A 20,159-nucleotide genomic window follows, 5' to 3' on the forward strand; every position below is an offset into this window, starting at 1 on the left:
CGTTTCTTCTGTGCTCATTTTAGCGTGGTAGATAAGAGCTAGAATCAGAATAGAATAGAGCTGGAAGGGACCTTGGAGGTCTTCTAGTCCAGCTCCCTGCTCAAGCAGGAGATCCTGTACCAGGGGTAGGCAACCTTGGCTCTTTTATGACTTGTGGACTTCGCCTCCCAGAATTCCTGAGTCAGCATGGCTGGTTCAGGAATTCTGGGCATTGAAGTCCAAAAGTCATAAAAGAGCTAAGGTTGCGTATCCCTGCCCTATGCCATTTCAGACAAGTGGCTGTCCAGTCTCTTCTTGAAAGCCTCCAGTGGTGGAGCACCCACAACTTCTGAAGGCAACTTCTGTTCCACTGGTTAATTGTCCTCACTGTTAGGAAGTTTCTCCTTAATTCCAGGTTGCTTCTCTCTTTGGTCAGTTTCCATCCGTTGTTGGATGGAAATGTAAGATGGATTTGAGACATGGAGCCATGGAGGACGGATTTGAGTCTCTCCTCTTGCAAGCTACTAGAGTCAGTGGAAGCAGATTTTGTGCAGGGTCTTCTCTGTGGCAGAGCTCACCGTAGGGTTATTTTACCCACCTGCCTTTGAAGATTGGACAACCACTGGATGGCTCAAGTTCTGGGTCAAGGCTTGGAGATGTGGAGAAAGTCTTTGCAGAGAAGAGATGTCCAGTTTCTCCTTGGGCTAAAGTACTCTGCCTAAAGCATTAAGGAGTGGATAGAGAGTGTGGTGCTCTCTGAGCTGGGTGGTTTTCTAGCAGATGTTTCATGACCCAACTAGGGAACATGAGCGCTAGAAGGGAGGAGGGTTTGTGGAATGGACCAAAAGGAGAAGGAGAAGAATTGTGAGGTTCTTAGTGCTCTCTGACGTTGGTTTTCTTGCTGATGTTTCTCAACCCAACTAGGTAAGATCGTCAGTGCTACAAGCTTCTAGCACTGATGATGTTCCCTAGTTGGGTCTACAAGAAAACAACCAAGCTCAGAGAGCACCAAGGACACTGAAGTTCTCTTCCTCCTCCCCACAAATCCCACTCCCTTCTACAACTGATGATGTTACCTTAGTTGGGTAATGAAACATCTGCAAGAAAACTATCCAGCTCAAGAGAGCACTAGGGACCCCACAGTCGTCGTCCTCCTCCTCCTCCTCTCTGCAGAACCCACTCCCTTCTAGCACTGATGGTGTTCCCTAGTTGGGTAATGAAACATCTGCAAGAAAACAACCCAGCTCAGGGAGCGCCAAGGACCCCACAGTTCTTTTTCTCCTTCTCTCCTTCCTTCCTTCCTCCTTCCCTTTTCTCTTTTCCTTCCTTCCTTCCCTCCCTCCCTCCCTCCCTTCTAGCACTGATGATGTTCCCTAGTTGGGTCACGAGATGTCTGCAAGGAAACCACCCAGCTCAGAGGGCACCAAAGACCCCACAGTTCAGCCCCGAGCTACAAATAATTCTCTTCTATTAATAGATGGAGATTTGGCAGAAAGTCATTGGGGCCTCAACATCCAGCCCCACCACTTTGGAGAAGGTCCTCCTTCACCGTAAAGCATTCTGGGCTGAGAACAGCCCAACCCATTCTTTGAAAGTGCCCTGGGGAGCTCATTCCACCCTTGGCAGGAGGATTTTCTCCCTGTCCTTCGGTTTCAGAAACTTTTTTTTTGCCAGAGATCCAGTAGCTTCATTCTTTTCCTCTGCTTTTCTGACTGTCCATTATTTTCACCCTCTAGACCAGGGGTCTCCAACCCCTGCGGTCTGCAGCATGCCAAAAACTGGGCCATGCAAACAAAGGAATCCCCACCCGTGGGATGCAAGCAGCACACGAAACCGCACCCCCTCCGGTCTGTGGAAAAACCTCTCTCCACGGAACCAGTCCCTGGTGCCCAAAAGGTTGGGGGCCACTACTCCAGACTTTCCCTCATGCCCTTACAGTTAAATATGGCCCAGCCTCCATCCTAACTTCATGCCTCAGGGCCCACTTCAAAACCTCATCCTAAAAAAGCAGAACTCGTGGAAACGGATTCTTCCAAAAGGAACTTTTATTAGGAGAAGCTGATAGCAGGCATAATAGACAGGATCCGAGCATTTCCTCGCTCAGATCAATAGGTTAAAAAGCGTCCCAAGCAAACCCCACCCCAATAGTTCATCCGGCCAGTTCAAATGGGCCAATCCCAAGGTGTTAAGTCCGTTGTGGGAAGGAGGAGATAACGCCAGGCTGTCTCGGGGTTGCAGCAATGTTTTGTTGGTTCCTTACACCTTCCCTTCCGAAAGCAGAGATAAACCGGTTGCCGGAGGCACATCCCTTCTCTCCCCCCCTTCCTTTCTAGCTGACATCGAGGGAAAGATAGTTCACAGAGGAAGTATGCAGAAACAGCCAAGTGTTACAGTGCAGCGATAGAGGAGAATAGAGCAATAGCCCGCAATGCTTTCCCTCCCTCCCCTCCAGGAGCACGGCAGAACCCAGAAGTAGAGAGAGAGAGTAGAGTTTGAGTTAAAGATAGAAAAGAGCCCCCTTAGAATATGGGTTCTGACACTTCGTGGGAGTATTTTGCAGAACCCCCTTTTATGGTTCTGCTAGTAGCAAGGGGCTACTGAGGTGGCTGGATGGAGTCACTGAAGCAGTAGGCGTGAGCTTAAATGGACTCCAGAAGATGGTAGAGGACAGGAAGGCCTGGAGGAACGTGGTCCATGGGGTCGCGATGGGTCGGACACGACTTCGCAGCTAACAACAACAACTAGTAGCAAGGGAGGTGGCTGGTTTGGAAGGACAGCAGTGAGAAAAAGTAAAAAGGACCTACATGGGCTCTCTGTCACATCCTGCCATTTCTGCTTGCAGCTTGGAACGCAGCAAATCAGCCCAAGAGTCCCACGCCCAGAAGGAGCTCCAGAACCATCAAGAGGAAGTCCGATTGCTCCAGGAGGAGAAGCACAGGCTTGGACTACAGCTTGAAGAGGTCCAGCGGTTACTGGGCCACTCCCAGAGCCAGGTTCTCCAACAAGGAGGAGAACTTGGCTCTCTGAGAAAGCAGCTTGCTGACCTGCAGGCCTCCTTTGAAGACTGCGACCGAGCCCGTCTTGAGATGTCGGAGACGGCGAAGAGCCACGAGGCCGGTCTTCAGGATTGCAGGTTTAGTCTGGAGCAGCTGGAGGCTGATCTGCAGGCTTCCAAGGAGCTGACGGACAGACTCCATACCGAGATCACCTTCAAGGAGCAGAAGATTGTCAGTCTCGCGGCTGCCAAGGAAGAGGCCGTAGCCAAAGCCCTGCTGGAAATCCAACAGCAGCACAAGGAGGAGCTGAAGGAGCTGGAGAACCAGATGGCCAAGGCTGAAGCCGAGAAGGTGGCTTTGGAGGCCGATAAAGCAAAAGCTCAGGAGAAAGCGAATAGTCTCATGAAGAAGCTGAAGAATATCCATGAGGAGAGCAAGCAGAACAAAGCTCAGCTAGATTCCTTCACCAAATCCATGTCTTCTCTGCAAGATGACCGGGACAGAGTTCTGGAAGACTATCGGCAGCTGGAACAGCGTCACCTGGCCGCCATTTTAGAGAAGGATCAGCTGATCCAGGAAGCGGCTGCAGAGAATAACTCCTTGAAGGAGCAACTTCGGAGCCTCCACGGTCAGAGGGATGACTTGCATGCAGAGAACGCCAAGTTGGATGCCGAACTGGTACGATACCGTGAGGACCTGAACCAAGTCATCTCCATCAAGGACAGTCAGCAGAAGCAGCTGCTGAAAACCCAGATTGAACGGATCCAGGCCTTGGAGAAGGAGAAGGCCGGGATGGAAGGCCAGCTGCGAGACTCTGAACTTAGTTTGGCCAACCTACAGCGAACCGTGGAGGCCCTGAAGCTGGAGAAGCAGAATCTGGAGCAGGAAGTCAAGAGTCTAGAGTCTTCCCTCTCCCAGAGGCAGAATGAGATCCTGGTTCTGAGGGAAGGGGGTGCCATGATGGAGCTGCAGTTGCAGCTGCAAGAGAAAGTGGATGAAATCCAGAGTTTAGGTGGGCAGCTCTCGCTGGCAAATGAGCAGGTGGTGGGACTTGAAGAGGAGCTGGCTCGTCTTCGTCAAACCACCTCTCAGAAGCTGCAGGAAGTGGAAGCCAAGATGAAGGAAGACCTCAAGAGCTTCCATCACGACGCTGGACTCCTGCGGAACGAGACCGAGACAGCCGAAGAACGGGTGGCCGAGCTGGCCAAGGACCTCCTGCAGATGGAGCAGAGCCTCCTCGTGGTCACAGAGGAAAACCAGGACTTGAAGGCCCAAATCCAGTCGTTCAAGAAAGCCATGAGTTCTCTCCAAGACAGCTGGGATCAGTCTAACGAAGAACGGCGGGCCCTGGAGAAGAGACACGCGGCGGACCTGGAAGAGCAGAGGCAGCTGCTTCAAGGCCTCCATCAGGAGAAGCTTCGCTCTCAGGAGGTGCAAACCGCCCTGGAGAAGCAGAAGGACAGCATGGCCTCCGAACTCGCTGCCCTCCGAGGCTCAACGGAAGGGAAGGGCTTCTCGGAGGAGCTGGAGAAGCTCAACCAGCAGCTTCAATCCAAAGACTCCCAACTTGCTCGCCTTTCTTCGGAGCTGGAGGGGGCCTCTGGCCAAGTGAAGGCCTTCTCCCAGGCCATGGCCAGCCTGCAGGCTGAGCGGGACCGTCTGCTGAGCGAGCTGGACAGAACCCGCAAGACGGAGGAGGTGAAGCTCCAGTCGGCCGCCGGCACGTCTTCCGAAGTGCCGAGTCTCAAGAAGGCGCTCTCGTCCCTGCAGAACGACCGAGACCGGCTGGTAAGTCTTGAAACTCTGCTGTGTGTTGGAGGGCAAGGGGTAACAGAATAACAGAGTTGGAAGGGACCTTGGAGGTCTTCTAGTCCAACCCCCTGGTCAGGCAGGAGACCCTGTACCGTTCCAGACCAATGGCTGCCCAGTCTCTTCTTAAAAACCTCCAGTGATGAAGCGCCCACAACTTCTGGTGGCAAGCTGTTCCACTGGTTAATTGTCCTCACCGTTAGAAAGTTTCTCCTCAGTTCCAGGTTGCTTCTCTCCTTGATGAGTTTCCATCCGTGGTTTCTTGTCCTGCCTTCAGGGGCTTTGGAGAAGAGGCTGATCCCCCTCTCCTCTGTGGCAGCCCCTCAAATATTGGAAGACTGCTATCATGTGTATCATTGTTATCATTGTTGTGCTAGCTGATGATGTTATGATCTTTCTTTTGAGAGCAGGCAACAGAATTTCATTTTCAATGTGGGCTGGTGTGTGCTCACAGTAAAATTGACAATAACGGTTATCTTATCAATATTGTCATGACATATAGCGCTGCTACCATTATCAGCGCTGTCATTGTTCCATGTTCTACATCACCCCTAATCCTTCTCTTCATTAGAGAGGGCATCCCCAATTCCTGCAACCTTTTGTGGGGTCCTTGGTGGTCCACTAGGCATCTTCAGGGCTAGCTCTGATGTTGTCACCTAGTTGGGTCATCTGCAAGAAAATAACCAAGATCAGAGCACCAAGGACCCCGCAGTCGTCGTCGTCGTCGTCCTCCTCCTCCTCCTCCTCCTCCTCCTCCTCCTCCTCCTCCTCCTCCTCCTCCTCCTCCTCCTCCTCCTCCTCCTCTTCTTCTTCTTCTTCTTCTTCTTCTTCTTCTTCTTCTTCTTCTTCTTCTTCTTCTTCTTCTTCTTCTTCTTCTTCTTCTTCTTCTTCTTCTTCCTGTCCCCCCCCCACTCCTCCTTCTCCACAAACCCCACTCCCTTCCAGCCCTGATGACGTGACCTAGTTGGGTCATGAAACGTCTGCAGGAAAACCTCCAAGCATGGAGAGCACCAGGGACCTGAGCTACAAGTATTCTCCTCTGTTGAGAATCAGACTCCTTTTTGGGGGGCCCTTTATCCCTCACCCTGTTTTGGAGAGCCAGTTGATCTGGTGGGAAGGAAGTCTTTGATCAGGCAGGTTCTCCTCTTCTCCTTCTTGAGCTGGCGGAGCTGAAGGATCTGCAGCAGCAGCAGCACCTCCAGGCCGGGGCGGAGACGGCCGAAGAAGGGCGCCTGAAGGCCCAGCTCCAGCAGAAGACGCGGGAGGTGGAGCGGCTGCAGCAGGAGAGGGACGCTGCGGAGACGGAGCTCCGGCGACTCAGGTGAGGGGAGCGGGCCGCCCGGGTGGCCCTCGACTCGGGTCCTCAGTGGGGACCGGAAGCTCCGTTTCTAAGCAAGGCGGGGGTTAATTGGGTCGCTCCTTTTTTTTTTTTGCCACAGTTGTTAAACAAATCATTGCAGTTGTTAAGTGAACCAGGTTGTCCCCCATTGGCTTTTCCCCCTTTCACTTTTGGGGCTGGTTTTTTTCAGGGAAGAAAAGGCCGGCTGGGAGGCGGAGAAGCTGGAGCAGCCCCGAAGGGAGGTGAGCAACCCGGGCCGGAGGGCGGCAGGCTCACGCAGCCGGCGCTTGGGTGGTGGTGTGATTAATTTAAAATTTTATTTTATTTCATTATTTATTTTATTTTATTATTTATTTTTATTTTTATTCTGTTTTTTATTTCATTTCATTTTATTTTATTATCATTTTATCTCATTTTATTACTTTATTTTTATTTTATTTTTTATTTCTTATTCTGTTTCATTTCGTTTCATTTTTTACTTTATTTCATTTCATGTTGTTTCATTTCATTTTTTATTTTATTAATTTTATACATTTTATTTCTTTTTATTATTCCATTCCATTTTATTTATTTTACTTTATTTTATTTTATTTCATTTCATTTCATTTCATTTCATTTCATTTCCTTTTATTATTTTGTATGTTATTTTGTTTTTCATTTCATTTTATTATTTCGCTTCATTTCATTTATTGTTTATTTTGTTTTGATTTTATTTTGTTGTTTTTTTCTTTTTTCTTTTATTATTTTCTTTTATTGTTTTATTTTTTAAATTTGCCTGCCACCCACCTCTCCATCAGTGACTCGAGGCAGCATTCAGCAGCATAAAAAGGTCAATATAAGATGTGGATAACGCTATGTATTAACCTTAAGTTCACTCACTCTGAGAAAACTGCAGCAGTTGCTTCTGCCCTCCCTAGGCTGGGTATGTGTGTGGGTGGGTGGGTGGGTGTCCCCGGACCTGGCAAAGTGGCCGAGCTTTCGATGTCCCCGCTCTCCTCTTTGAAGCTGGCCTGGCCCTCCCACGGCAGCGAGAGGGTTCACTGGTCAGCCAAGGCATTCGGAGTGCAAGGACTCCCTCCTGACTTCATTGCAGTTTTATTCTGCGGCATTTTATCAGCTTTCTGATATTTCCTTCTCCTGACCCCGCTGCCATTTAGTGTACTGTAAAGGTAAAGGTAAAGATTCCCCCACACATGCGTGCTAGTCGTTTTCCGACTCTAGGGGCCGGTGCTCATCTCCGTTTCAAAGCCGAAGAGCCAGCGCTTGTCCGAGGACGTCTCCGTGGTCATGTGGCCGGCATGACTAGATGCCAAAGGTGCACGGAACACTGTTACCTTCCCACCGTAGTGGTCCCTATTTTTCTACTTGCATTTTTACGTGCTACCCTGCTATGCGGCACTCGGGATTCGACCCGCCTAACTGCCGACGTTCTGATCAACAAGCTCAGCGTCCTGACCCACTGAGCCACTGCGTCCCTTAGTGTACTGTAGAGAATGTTATCGGTAACAATCGACCTTACATTAAAAAAAAATTTCTTCCCTTACGCTCCCGTTGTCTAACAACACGTTTTGCCGGGTGATATTTGTCTGGGATGCTAAAGTTCTATTTCTTTTTTTTTTAAACCGTATTTTGTGTCTGGTTCCTGAGTCGTTCACGTAAAGCCCAAACCGGCAAATAGCTTTAGCAGACTCATAACTCTTACCTTAAAGAAAGCCGCCCCCCACCCCTCCTTTTTTATCTCGCCTTGGGCCTCTGGACCACAAGTCCCATCCTTCTGCGTGTCTTGAGAAAGGGAAGCCACCTGTGTCGCATCCCAGGCCAGAGAGAATGGGGCTGGGGGTGAGGGGGGTCTTGCTGGGCAAAAAGTGGGCAGCAGCTGACTGGGCCTTTTCCCCAGGGGACTTCAGGGGCGACGGGCTCCGGCCAGATGGCATCCCTGGAGGAGCTCCAGGCCCAGCTTGGGAGCAGCTTGAAGCATCTGCACCAGAAGGAGCTCCGCATCCAGCAGCTGAACAGCAAGGTGGGGAGAAGAGGCGGGAACGTCGTTCTCTGGGGCGGGGGGTCTTTTTCTAGAGGGCTAACTGAGCAGAGAGAGGGATGTCCTTCTCGCAAAGCTGGCTGTCTCCAGTTTCATCTCTTGTGTGGTTCAAGGACCTTCTGGACGTTGGGCTTGCCTTGTGCTCGAAGTCAAGAGTCTCCAAACTTGGCCACTTTAAGACTGGTGGACTTCAACTCCCAGAATTCCTGAGCCAGCCACACTGAGCGGAAAGGGAGAGGTTTCCAAGCTGAGCCGTGCTGGCTCAGGAATTCTGGGAGTTGAAGTCCACAAATCATGAGGAGGCCATAGTTCCCCCATGCTGGCTGAGGAATTCTGGAAGTTGAAGTCCACGAGTCATGAGGGGAGCATAGTTCCCCCATGCTGGCTCAGGAATTCTGGGAGTTGAAGTCCACAAATCATGAGGAGGCCATAGTTCCCCCATGCTGGCTGAGGAATTCTGGAAGTTGAAGTCCACGAGTCATAAAAGAGCCCAGGTTGCCTACCCCTGGACTAGGAAGACCTCCGAGGTCCCTTCTAGCTCCATTCTTCTTGATTTAGCTGCCGTGTGTTAGGCTGGCTTCTCCCTGGGGGAGTGGGGGTGCCTTATCCTCTGGCTCATCTCTCCAGCTCTCGCAGGTCTTCGAAGAGAAGAACACACTCACCCACCAGCTCCGGGGAAGCAGCCGCAGCCTCCGCGAGACCCACCAGCAGCATAGCGAGGCTCTGGCCCGCTGCACGGCTCTAGAAAAGCAGCTGCAGGAGTTGCAGAGTCCGGCAAAGACCGTGGTAAGGCCAGGGAGGGGGCTGGGCTTTCCCCACCTCTGTTGAGGATGAAGATGGCAGAAAAGATTATTCAGCAGCAGCTCACTCCCTTCTCTCCAGGAGATGGCCTGTAAGGTCCTCTTCACGACCTCTTCTCCATACACACACACACCAGAATCCAGTGGAGGGCAGAAGCAAGGATAGCGTGTGGGGGGCATAGTGAGGGGGTTTCATCCTGCCTAAGCCCCTCTTCACACCGGGCTTCTACCCTAGGGAGCCCTCCTGACCGATGCTGCTCCTGGGGCCCCCCAGGAAAAAGAGGAGACAAACCGGCGAGAGCTGCAGGAGCTTCAGATGCAGTGAGTGTGGCTGCGGGCGGGCTAAATAACTCGGGGCTCCTGGGTGTCCCCCAGGAGGGGGGAGGGAATCCCCTTTGCCTGGGTTTCCTGGTGACCTTGGGAGATCTCAACCCAGGTGTCAGGTTTGAGCAACTAGATCCGCTTGCGAATAGCTGACGCAAACAACTTCATTGACGTCAGCTTCCGTTCTAAGAATCCTCCCCGGACTGCTTGCCTTCTCCAACCTTTTCTATCCCCCGCACCCCTGGAACGCTTCTGATATATTCTTGCACCCCCGGGAATATTGCCTCGCACCCCCAGCTGGGAACCCTTGAGAAATGAGGCTTCTTGGGCGATAGGTAGGGTTTATGCCTCTTGCAGCCACGCAAGGACTCAAGGCTACTTCCCTGCTTGACGCCGCCTTCTATCCCGGCTGGCAATTCCCCAACACGAGGGTGTCTTTCCTTCTGGCCTCTGATTCCTGAGCTGATCCCAGGGATGTCCGGTCTCGGTCTGCCTCTGAAGGGTCGGAGGCTATTCCGGGGGCTGCCGTCCCTCCTCCCCGCCTCTCTCAGGGGGACTCTCCTTCCTGCCAGGTTGTCGGAGGCCAAGCAGCAGCAAAGCGTCGCCAGGCAGGGCCTGACCAAGCTCCAGAAGCTGCTGCAGGAGGAGCAGGAGAGACGCCTGGCTGCCGAGGAGGCTTGCGCTGCAGCCCAGGAGCAGATCCGAAGGTGCTGGAGGAAGGGAGGGGGCTGTTGCAAGGAGCCTGTCTAGAGGGGCTCCCCCTTTGGGAACTCTCGGCCAAGCTGGCGGGTCAAAACGGTTGCAGAGCCTTGCGGGTGTGTGTGTGTGTGTGTCTGTCTGTCTGTCTGTCTGTCTGTCTTCCTCCTCAGTGTCCTGGTGCTCTTGGCCTGAGGGAGGCGTTTCCAAGGCTGATCAGTGAGAGGGAGGAGGGGGATGCCCGGGGTGGGGTGGGGAAAAGAGGCAGGCAGGTTCAGGGGGGGAACAGGAGGAAGAAGCCTTCAGAGATGCCTCCTGGGTCCCCCTTAGGGGTCCGGGAAGGTCGGGCTGCAGCCGGCCGTGGCTCGAGGGAAGGGATGCTTTGGTCTCTGGGGAGGGAGGCCCAAGGGGAGGGTGATTCAGGCCCCTGGGGGAGGCCAGCCTTGCCAGTCTGCTCGTCCAGGGGCCACGGGCGGCCTCAGGGACAGGGCCCTGATCAAGGCCTCTTGCCCACCCAGGTTGGAGTCCGAGGAGTGGGCTCAGTCCCCGGAGACCAGCATTGCGATGCCCTCCGGCCCTGAACAGCCCCTGCTGCCGGGGTCTGCAGAGAGCTCCTTCAGCAAGGTAACGGGGTGTGTGTGTGTGCACCGGGACCTCTGAGCCCTCCTTGGCCTGTTGGGTGTCCCTGCGATGGCCACAGCTGGTCCTTGGCTTGCGACCGTTTCTTTAGTGGCCCTTCACAGTTACAACAGCATTGAAGAATGTGATTTATAACCGATCCCTGTTCCCATATTTCCTTCCTCCCTCCCTCCCTCTCCTCCCTCCCTCCCTTCCTTCCTCCCCTTCTTCCCTTCCTCCCTCCCTCCCCTTCCTCCCTCCCTCCCCTTCCTCCCTCCCTCTCCTTTCTCCCTCCCTCCCTCTCCTCCTTTTCTCCTTCCTCCCTCCCCTTCCTCCCTCCTTCTCCTCCCTCCCTCCCTCTCCTTCCTTCCTCCCTCCCTCTCCTTCCTTCCTCCCTCCTCCCTCCCTTCCACTCCTTCCTCCCTCCCTCTCCTTTCCTTCCTCCTTCTTCCTCCCTCCTCCCTCCCTCCCTTCCTTCTTCCCCTTCCTCCCTCCCTCTCCTTCCTCCCTCCCTCTCCTCTCTTCTTTTCTCCTTCCTCCCTCCCCTTCCTCCCTCCCTCCCCTTCCTCCCTCCCTCCCTCCCTCTCCTTCCTTCCTTCCTCCCTCCCTCCCTCCTTCTTCCTCCCTCCCTCTCCTCGCTTCCTCCCTCCTCCCTCCCTTCCACTCCTTCCTCCCTCCCTCTCCTTCTTTCCTTCCTCCCTCTTCCTCCCTCCCTCCCTCCCTCCCTTCCTTCTTCCCCTTCCTCCTCCCTCCCTCTCCTCCCTTCTTTTGTCCTTCCTCCCTCCCCTTCCTCCCTCCCTCCTCCCTCCCTCCTTCCTTCCCTCCTCCTCCCTCCTTCTTCCTCCCTCCCTCTCCTCCCTTCCTCCCTCCTCCCTCCCTTCCACTCCTTCCACCCTCCCTCTCCTTCCTCCCTTCCTCCCTCTTCCTCCCTCCCTCCCTCCCTCCCTTCCTTCTTCCCCTTCCTCCCTCCCTCTCCTTCCTCCCTCCCTCCCTCCCTTCCTTCTTCCCCTTCCTCCCTCCCTCTCCTTCCTCCCTCCCTCTCCTCCCTTCTTTTCTCCTTCCTCCCTCCCCTTCCTCCCTCCCTCCTTCCTCCCTCCCTCTCCTTCCTTCCTCCCTCCCTCCCTCCCTCCCTCTCCTTCTTTCCTTCCTCTTCCTCCCTCCCTCCCTCCCTCCCCTTTCTGGTGTGGATGGTCCCTCCAGCCGGACAGCGTCCATCGTCCCTGTCCCTCCCTCTGGGCGTCTGCTGGGCTGCGGCTCCGGGGCCGAGGCCCCCTCCCTCCCTAACGCCCTCCCCCCTTCTGGCTCTCCCCCACAGGCTCGAGGGGGCCGGGGGCTGCAGCGTCTCCTGCGCTCCCTCTTCTGCCCCCGCCGGCTCTTCTCCCTGCTGGCCACCCTCTACCTCTGCGGGATCCACCTGCTGCTGCTCCTGTACATCGTGGGGCGCCTGTGAGAAGACGGGCCCGGAAACCCGGGAGGAACTGCTGGGCACGGGGAGCTCCCGGCTCACACGCGGCCTGGTTGAATCTGCCCGAGGTCAAGCCCAATGCTGGCTAGTAAAGTGGGGGACGACGGGCTTTCTTCGCCATTCGCCACGCAGGGTTTGCGCTGCTCCTTCGAGGGCGGCCCCAGGGCTTTCCCGGCCTCGGAGGCCAGCCGAGTCGGGGTGGCGCCAGTCCACAGTTTCTTTGGGGGGGAAGGGGCGGAGCCGAGCGGATGCCCACCTCCCTCCCTTTTGGCGGCATTGACCCTAATTCGCCAAGGTGGGACTCGCTGCAGGAGAAGACCGGAATTCTGCAGGAGCTTTTCCGCAAGGGGCCAAGTCGACTTGTTTCGCTCCTTCCTGACCCGCTTCTCTCACTTCTCTCTTCCTGCACGGTTCGGGGCGCCCCCGTTTTAACCCCCGGGGCTGGAAATACGGTCCCTGAGTTCCCCAAACTTTCCGGGTTTGGAGACCGGCTTTTGAAGGGGGGGGAGAGGGGGGGGTGGTTTTGTGCCAGCGGCAGGCAAGCGTGTGTGCCCGTGCTTGCTGCTTGCGCAAGGGGGGATGCACGCATGCACGGGCTCGCCCTGTCCGAAGACCTCAAGGGCCGGTAAGGAGCTGCAGCCCGAGGACTGGGGACCCCTGCCCTAAAGGAAGGGGGTGACCCTGTCCTGTCCTGTCCTGGAGAGTCCAGGAGGGGGAGGGCCTGTCTCAGGTCCTGCATCTGGGCTCCCACCCTGCGCTGAGGAGGTTGCACAGCTCCTGACCCTCCGGCGGTCAGCTAATGGGTGGTGGTCCAGCGGATGCCAGAGCAGGAGCCCAGGTCCTCGGCTTTATGGGGAAAGGCTGTGGATGATGGGCTGGGGGGGCTCCCTTTCTGGCCACTCGAGGAGAGGGAGCTCTCCTGGCATGGGCTGGGATCTGCTTCTTGGACCCCTGGGGCACCTAAGGAGGGTGGCCCCCTCCCCCCGTGGTCTGGGGGAGCCCTTTGTCCCCCCCCCCACCCGGCCTTCTGGTTCTCTGCCACCCCCTTCGTTGTGCAATAAAGATGTTTATTTTTCTGAGCGTCTTGAGTGGTCTGGGTGTTTCGTCAGGAGTCATCGGGGGGGGTTCGGAGCTGATTGGGGGCGGGCTGGGGGGCTGCTTGCAAGGAGCAGCTTTTGCCTTTTTTTAAAAAAAAGTTGGTCTTTTCTGTCTATATCTGTTTATAACCCCCTCATCTCTATCTCATTTTCTCTTTCTTTCTTTCTTTCTTTCTTTCTTTCTTTCTTTCTTTCTTTCTTTCTTTCTTTCTTTCTTTCTTTCTTTCTCTTCTTTCTTTCTTTCTTTCTTTCTTTCTTTCCTTTCTTTCTTTCTTTCTTTCTTTCTTTCTTTCTTTCTTTCTTTCTTTCTTTCTCTATGTCTATCTATCTTATATTTCATCTCTCTCATCTGTCTGTCTATATGTTTATAACTCTCCCTCGTCTCTATCTCTTTCCTATCTGTCTCTCTGTCTATATCTGTTTATAACCCCCTCATCTCTATCTCATTTTTTTTTCTTTCTTTCTTTCTTTCTTTCTTTCTTTCTTTCTTTCTTTCTTTCTTTCTTTCTTTCTCTATGTCTATCTATCTTATCTATTTCATCTCTCTCATCTGTCTATATGTTTATAACTCTCCCTCGTCTCTATCTCTTTCCTACCTGTCTCTCTGTCTATATCTGTTTATAACCCCCTCATCTCTATCTCATTTTCTCTTTCTTTCTTTCTTTCTTTCTTTCTTTCTTTCTTTCTTTCTTTCTTTCTTTCTTTCTCTATGTCTATCTATCTTATCTATTTCATCTCTCTCATCTGTCTATATGTTTATAACTCTCCCTCGTCTCTATCTCTTTCCTACCTGTCTCTCTGTCTATATCTGTTTATAACCCCCTCATCTCTATCTCATTTTCTCTTTCTTTCTTTCTTTCTTTCTTTCTTTCTTTCTTTCTTTCTTTCTTTCTTTCTCTATGTCTATCTATCTTATCTATTTCATCTCTCTCATCTGTCTATATGTTTATAACTCTCCCTCGTCTCTATCTCTTTCCTACCTGTCTCTCTGTCTATATCTGTTTATAACCCCCTCATCTCTATCTCATTTTCTCTTTCTTTCTTTCTTTCTTTCTTTCTTTCTTTCTTTCTTTCTTTCTTTCTTTCTTTCTTTCTTTCTTTCTTTCTCTATGTCTATCTATCTTATCTATTTCATCTCTCTCATCTGTCTATATGTTTATAACTCTCCCTCGTCTCTATCTCTTTCCTACCTGTCTCTCTGTCTATATCTGTTTATAACCCCCTCATCTCTATCTCATTTTCTCTTTCTTTCTTTCTTTCTTTCTTTCTTTCTTTCTTTCTTTCTTTCTTTCTTTCTTTCTTTCTCTATGTCTATCTATCTTATCTATTTCATCTCTCTCATCTGTCTATATGTTTATAACTCTCCCTCGTCTCTATCTCTTTCCTACCTGTCTCTCTGTCTATATCTGTTTATAACCCCCTCATCTCTATCTCATTTTCTCTTTCTTTCTTTCTTTCTTTCTTTCTTTCTTTCTTTCTTTCTTTCTTTCTTTCTTTCTTTCTCTATGTCTATCTATCTTATCTATTTCATCTCTCTCATCTGTCTATATGTTTATAACTCTCCCTCGTCTCTATCTCTTTCCTACCTGTCTCTCTGTCTATATCTGTTTATAACCCCCTCATCTCTATCTCATTTTCTCTTTCTTTCTTTCTTTCTTTCTTTCTTTCTTTCTTTCTTTCTTTCTTTCTTTCTTTCTTTCTTTCTCTATGTCTATCTATCTTATCTATTTCATCTCTCTCATCTGTCTATATGTTTATAACTCTCCCTCGTCTCTATCTCTTTCCTACCTGTCTCTCTGTCTATATCTGTTTATAACCCCCTCATCTCTATCTCATCTCTGTCTGTCTGTCTGTCTGTCTATCATCTGTCTGTCTATTGTCTATATATTTATCTCTATCATCTATGTCAGGGCTTTTCAACCAGTGGTACGGGTACCACCTGTGGCACATTGGCACCTGGCAGGTGGTACATGGCCATCCTAAAAAAGTGGTAGCGGGGGAGGGGATGAGCTGAACCAGTGGCAGCACCGCACAAGCCTGAGCGAGAGACGGCTGGAGCTGCAGGGCTGTCAGGGCTCAGCGGAAGCGTCAGGATCCAGCTGGAGCTCGGCACTGATCCTGGCGCTTCTGAGCCCAGAAGAAGCGTCGATCAGCTGGAATGTTGCAGCATCTCCAGGGTCTTGTGATTGACATTCAGATGCTTGGCAACTGATTCACATTTATGACGGTCACAGTGTCCCAGGGTCACGTGAAGGGACCAAAACCTGCTGCAACCACCCAACAGACGGGGGGGGAATAAAAACCAAACACCCCCCCACCCCACCCCCGCTGCCAATCCTCAACAGAAATGCTCCCAACCATGAAAACCTCGGACAGGAGGAAGAGCGCTGCCGGGCGGGCAGGCAGGTGTCTTGCTCGGCTGTGGCTCGGGGGGCCCTTTTTTTAGTGTCATGGTTACTTCGAACAGTCACTAAGCGAGCTGTTGTAAGTTGAGGACTACCTGTACTTCATCACTCCCCCCCCCCTTTTTTTTGGTCATCAAGTTTTTGACACCTTGCTAGGTGACTGGTGGTCCTCGGATGTTGCCATCTCCTAAAAGTGATAGAGTGGGTGAAAAGGTTGAAAAGCCCCGTTCTGTGTATCGTCTCTGTCATCTATCTATCTCATCTGTCTATTTATATCTGTATCTCTCATCTCTTGGTATTATCTATGTCTCTGTGTGTGTGTGTTTGTGTCTTTGTGTGTGTCTGTGTGTCTCTAAGTTTAAACCTTCCTCTCTCACAGGGATTCTGGGCAGTGCACAAATAAAATAAAAACTTAAAAACAGTATAGACCATTTAAAAGAGGAAAGCAATGTTAGAAATTAATTGGGTTGTTGGAAGGGGGAGGAGGATTTAAGGGCACCAACCAGCCCCGGGGCTTGCTGTACTGGTCGTCCTTGACCTACATCCCTTTGTTTAGCAACCCTTGCAATGGGTACTGGACGAGTGACATGTCATTGGTCTTCGCACTTACGACCATCACAGCATCTCTGCAATCACATGATCCCAATTCGGGGGCTTAGCCACCAGCCTGCATTGGCGAGGCTTGCAGGGTCCTGGGGTCGCGTGATCCCCATCAGCCACCCCCCTCAGCTGGCTTCAACGGGGAACCGCCAGATCTGCTTAACGACCTCGTGATTCGCTTTACAGCCCACAGCGATCCAGTTAACCACGGCAGGAAAGGTCGTAAGTGGAGCGTGGCTCGCTCAGCAACTGCCTTGCTTAGCGACGGACATTCTGCTCCCACTTTACAGCCGTCTGTCGAGGACAGAGTGGTAAATGCTGGCTGGGAATTCTGGGAGTTGCCGAGCCTGAGAAAACGCTGCCAGGCCAAATTCCCAGACCTCTGAAAACGGGGGTGTCCCTTGGGCCTCGAGAACGTCACCCCTCCCTTGGGGCCTTCCTAGATGGAGCAGAATTAATTAACGAGCTTGCTTTGAAGTCTTGCCCTGCCCAATTAATAGGGACATGATTGGGTCCCTCCAGAATGGCAGCACAATCCTCTGTGGCATTGTTAATTAATTGGGAAAGCCTCTGCGCCAGGCTTCATCAAACTTCCATTCCCTGGGCAAAAGCATTGACAGATACACACTGACGCATGTAAAGTGGTGTGTGTGTGTGTGTCCGTCCAAGCTTGGCCGCTTCTAAGTCCTGGGGACGTCAACTCCCAGAATTCCCCAGCTGGTGCCTTGGAGAATCGGTTGACCCCCCCATTTATCTGTAATGATACCAGGTCGCCTACTTGAGCAAAGGATTAGATTAGAAGACCCTCAAAACGGTGTTTCCAATTCTGATATTCTGAATATTTGGCTTCTTTGGGGCAGCCCTTTGGATAAGGATAAGGATGGGATAGGATAGAATTAGAATAGAATAGAACAGAACAGATCTTCCCAGTTGCAATGTATGGCTGTGAAAGTTGGACCATAAGAAAGGTTGAGCGCCAAAGAATTGAGGCCTTTGAACTCTGGTGCTGGAGAAGACTCCTGCGAGTCCCTTGGACTGCAAGGCGATCAAACCGGTCAGTCCTAGAGGAGATCCACCCTGACTGATTTAAGGTGTGAACTTAAATGGACTCCAGAAGATGGTTGAGGACAGGAAGGCCTGGAGGAACGTTGTCTATGGGGTCGTGATGGGTTGGACACGACTTCGCAGCTAACAACAGAACAGAACAGAATAGAATAGAATTAATAATAATAGAATAATAATGAATGGAATGGAATAAAATAGAATATAATTAATAATAGAATAATAATGCATAGAATAGAACAGAACAGAACAGAATAGAAATAGAATTAATAATAGAATAATAATGCATAGAATAGAATAGAATATAACAGAACAGAATAGAATTAGAATAACAGAGTTGGAAGGGACCTTGGAGGTCATCTAGTCCAACCCCCTGCTCAGGAAGGAAACCCTCTACCATTTCAGTGTTGGCGCATTCACCGCTTCTGGAGGCAGGTTGTTCCACTGGTTAATTATTCTCAATGTCAGGAAAACGTGGCTATTGGAAGGTTGCTATCCTGTCACCTCTTCGGCAGCGTGCAGGGATCCCCCCCCACTTCTTGAGCGGGGCCAGGTTTAGACCCACAAGCTGGTTGGCCCCAGGAGAGCGGAGTTTCCATCACCCCCTCCCCCTCCCCCCCACAGGCCATTGGCCTTCCTCTGCTCTGACGGGCCCAGGAAGAAGCAAAACCTTCCTGGTTTGGTGAACGTCAAACAGGAACTTGGGTTTGCAAGTGAAACCAGGGTGGGGGAGAGGAAGCCGAGCAGAGACGCTTCGAGAGGGGAAACCGAGGCTCCGGGCAAGGTAGGCAGGCTGGATGCCGAGCGCCTGGGTGCTGCTGGGCAGTTGGGAGCGGAGTGGCTGTGGCTGGGGGGTGGAAAGTCCAACCTAGTAGCCCTGGTCCTGTCCATCTGTGGAGCTGGTGGGATCCAGGCAGGGATGCTTGCTAGCTGGCAAAAGGGCACCTCCATCCCAGCCCTTTGGGGCAGCCGTGGGGGAGCTGGCTGAGCCCATGGGGCCAAAGGGACCGAAAGCCCCCCCCCTCCTTGGCTCCTGGGCTTCTGAGCTCCAGCAGCTCAGCTGCAACAACGTGCGTTGCTGCCCAGCGTGCCTGGTGGCCACTGATGCTCTCCCAGGCTTCCAGAGGGCAACATCTGGCGCAAAGCGGAGGGCGAAAGGGGCCGGTTTGAGACGGCGAGGCCAGGTGGGGTTTCCAGAAAAGGGGACCGGTGCGAGGGGTGAGGGAGGGCAGGGAGGGACGTCTGGCGGAAGACAGGCCTCTGATTTTTGCAACCAGCGTTCCCTGGGTGTGCTCTGGGCGAGTTCTTTCACCTTTTGGCGAGTTCTTTCGATGAGGGTTGGAAAAGCCGCTGCAAACCTTTTGCAGACCTGCGAGGCTGCACAAGGCAGGAAACCTATATCCGACACGCCTTCCTCTTCCTGTTTTCCCCACGACAACAATCCTGTGAGGTGGGCTGAGGGACTGGCTCCAGGTCACCCAGCTGGCTTTGGTGGCTAAGGTGGGACTTGAACTCACCGCCTCCCACTTTCTAGCCTTGGGCCTGGATCGCTAGACCACCGGGCTGTCGGACGTCGCAGCTGGTTTACGATTCCCAATGTCGACCTTGCATCGATTGATTCTTTTTGAACAAAATCTGGCTGGCTGGGTGGCCTGAGGCAGAATCCAGAGTGGAATTGCAGAAAGATGGTGGTATAAAGATTGTGTGAAGGCACTTGGGCGTCTGCCGTGATGCTGCGGCTGCAGGTGTGCGGGCCAAGTGGTTATCTGAGTGTGTTCAGAATAACAGAGTTGGGAGGGACCTTGGAGGTCTTCTAGTCCAACCCCCGGCTCCAGCAGGAGACCCTAGACCAGGGGTAGGCAACCTCGGCTCTTTTATGACTCATGGACTTCAACTCCCAGAATTCCTGAGCCAGCATAGCTGGCTCAGGAATTCTGGGAGTTGAAGTCCATGAGTCATAAAAGAGCCGAGGTTGCCTACCCCTGCCCTAGACCATTGCAGACAAATGGCTGTCCAGTCTCTTCTTAAAAAACCTCCAGTGTTGGAGCACCCACAACTTCTGGTGGCCAACGGTTCCCCCGGTTAATTGTCCTCACTGTTAGGAAGTTTCTCCTTAGTTCCAGGTTGCTTCTCTCTTTGGTCAGTTTCCATCCGTTGCTTCTTGTCCTGCCTTCGGGCGCTTTGGAGAATAGCTTGACTCCCTCTTCTTTGGGGCCGCCCCTCAAATACTGAAATACTTTTCATTAAGCGTGACATACCCAATGCCTGCAACCGTTCTTCATACGTTTTAGTCTCCAGGCCTCTCTCTGATCATCTTAGTTGCTCTTCTTTGCTCTTATTTTTTGCAAAGTTTCTCCCTTAATTCTAGGTTGCTCGAGGCCTCATTCCTAGGTTATTGCTTTTCTTTCGGAGATAAAAAGCGCCTCCCCTCCCATCCAGGAACCTGACCTTGGAGAGGAGGGGCTGCGGACGCTGGCTTCCCCAGCTTCTGGCCGTGACCACAGAGAAGGCCCAGTTGGCGCATGAAGCCCCAGAGATCTCGGCGAAGACCTGCATGCGCGCAGCAAGGGAACAATGGCTTCCTTTTGGCCTGCATCCGGCTGACTGTAGGATGGTTAGCCGAGTTTCCGTCCCTCGTCTGCACCGCAGTTGTTGCAGGGCCATTTAAGGTGGGCTCCAGCCCCCAAAAGGAGTCCCACGTTGTGAGGAAGGAGAATGTGCGTTGTTGTTGTGAATTGCAAAATTTGTCCTCTCTTAAGGGGGGGGGGAGAGAGAGAGAGAGAGAAAGAGAAAGAAAGATTCTTTCTTTCTTTCTTTCTTTCTTTCTTTCTTTCTTTTCTTTCTTTCTTTCTTTCTTTCTTCTTCTTTCCTTCTTTCTTTCTTCTTCTTCCCTCCCTCCCTCCCTCCCGCCCTCCTTCCTTCCTTTTCTTT

The 20,159-nt window shown here is 52.1% G+C and overlaps 3 protein-coding genes across 5 annotated transcripts in view; 2 read left to right on the forward strand and 1 right to left on the reverse strand.

The window, feature by feature from the left end:
• The window catches only part of GOLGB1 (golgin B1), a 33,999-nt gene extending 20,855 nt beyond the window's left edge, over positions 1 to 13,144 (forward strand). For all 3 annotated transcript variants that reach the window (XM_083366077.1, XM_083366079.1, XM_083366078.1), the window contains exons 11-19: positions 2,822 to 4,763; positions 5,945 to 6,105; positions 6,314 to 6,365; positions 8,021 to 8,143; positions 8,789 to 8,947; positions 9,197 to 9,282; positions 9,858 to 9,992; positions 10,500 to 10,605; positions 11,915 to 13,144. In XM_083366077.1, the coding sequence (XP_083222203.1) occupies positions 2,822 to 4,763; positions 5,945 to 6,105; positions 6,314 to 6,365; positions 8,021 to 8,143; positions 8,789 to 8,947; positions 9,197 to 9,282; positions 9,858 to 9,992; positions 10,500 to 10,605; positions 11,915 to 12,049 (2,899 nt within the window). In that variant the 3' untranslated portion in view covers positions 12,050 to 13,144. The remainder of the gene's footprint in view (positions 1 to 2,821; positions 4,764 to 5,944; positions 6,106 to 6,313; positions 6,366 to 8,020; positions 8,144 to 8,788; positions 8,948 to 9,196; positions 9,283 to 9,857; positions 9,993 to 10,499; positions 10,606 to 11,914) is intronic.
• The window catches only part of LOC310642441 (C-type lectin lectoxin-Lio2-like), a 310,859-nt gene that overhangs the window by 103,094 nt on the left and 187,606 nt on the right, over positions 1 to 20,159 (reverse strand). The gene's annotated exons all lie outside the window — the stretch shown is intronic.
• Positions 19,751 to 20,159, forward strand: part of LOC310642699 (uncharacterized protein) — a gene marked incomplete at its 5' end in the record, with an annotated part of 21,744 nt that continues 21,335 nt past the window's right edge. Inside the window, one exon of the mRNA XM_083366586.1 lies at positions 19,751 to 19,945. Within this exon, the coding sequence (XP_083222712.1) occupies positions 19,751 to 19,945 (195 nt within the window). The remainder of the gene's footprint in view (positions 19,946 to 20,159) is intronic.

This window comes from Vipera ursinii (assembly GCF_947247035.1).
Source record: "Vipera ursinii genome assembly, chromosome: 6".
Lineage (NCBI taxonomy): Eukaryota > Metazoa > Chordata > Lepidosauria > Squamata > Viperidae > Vipera > Vipera ursinii.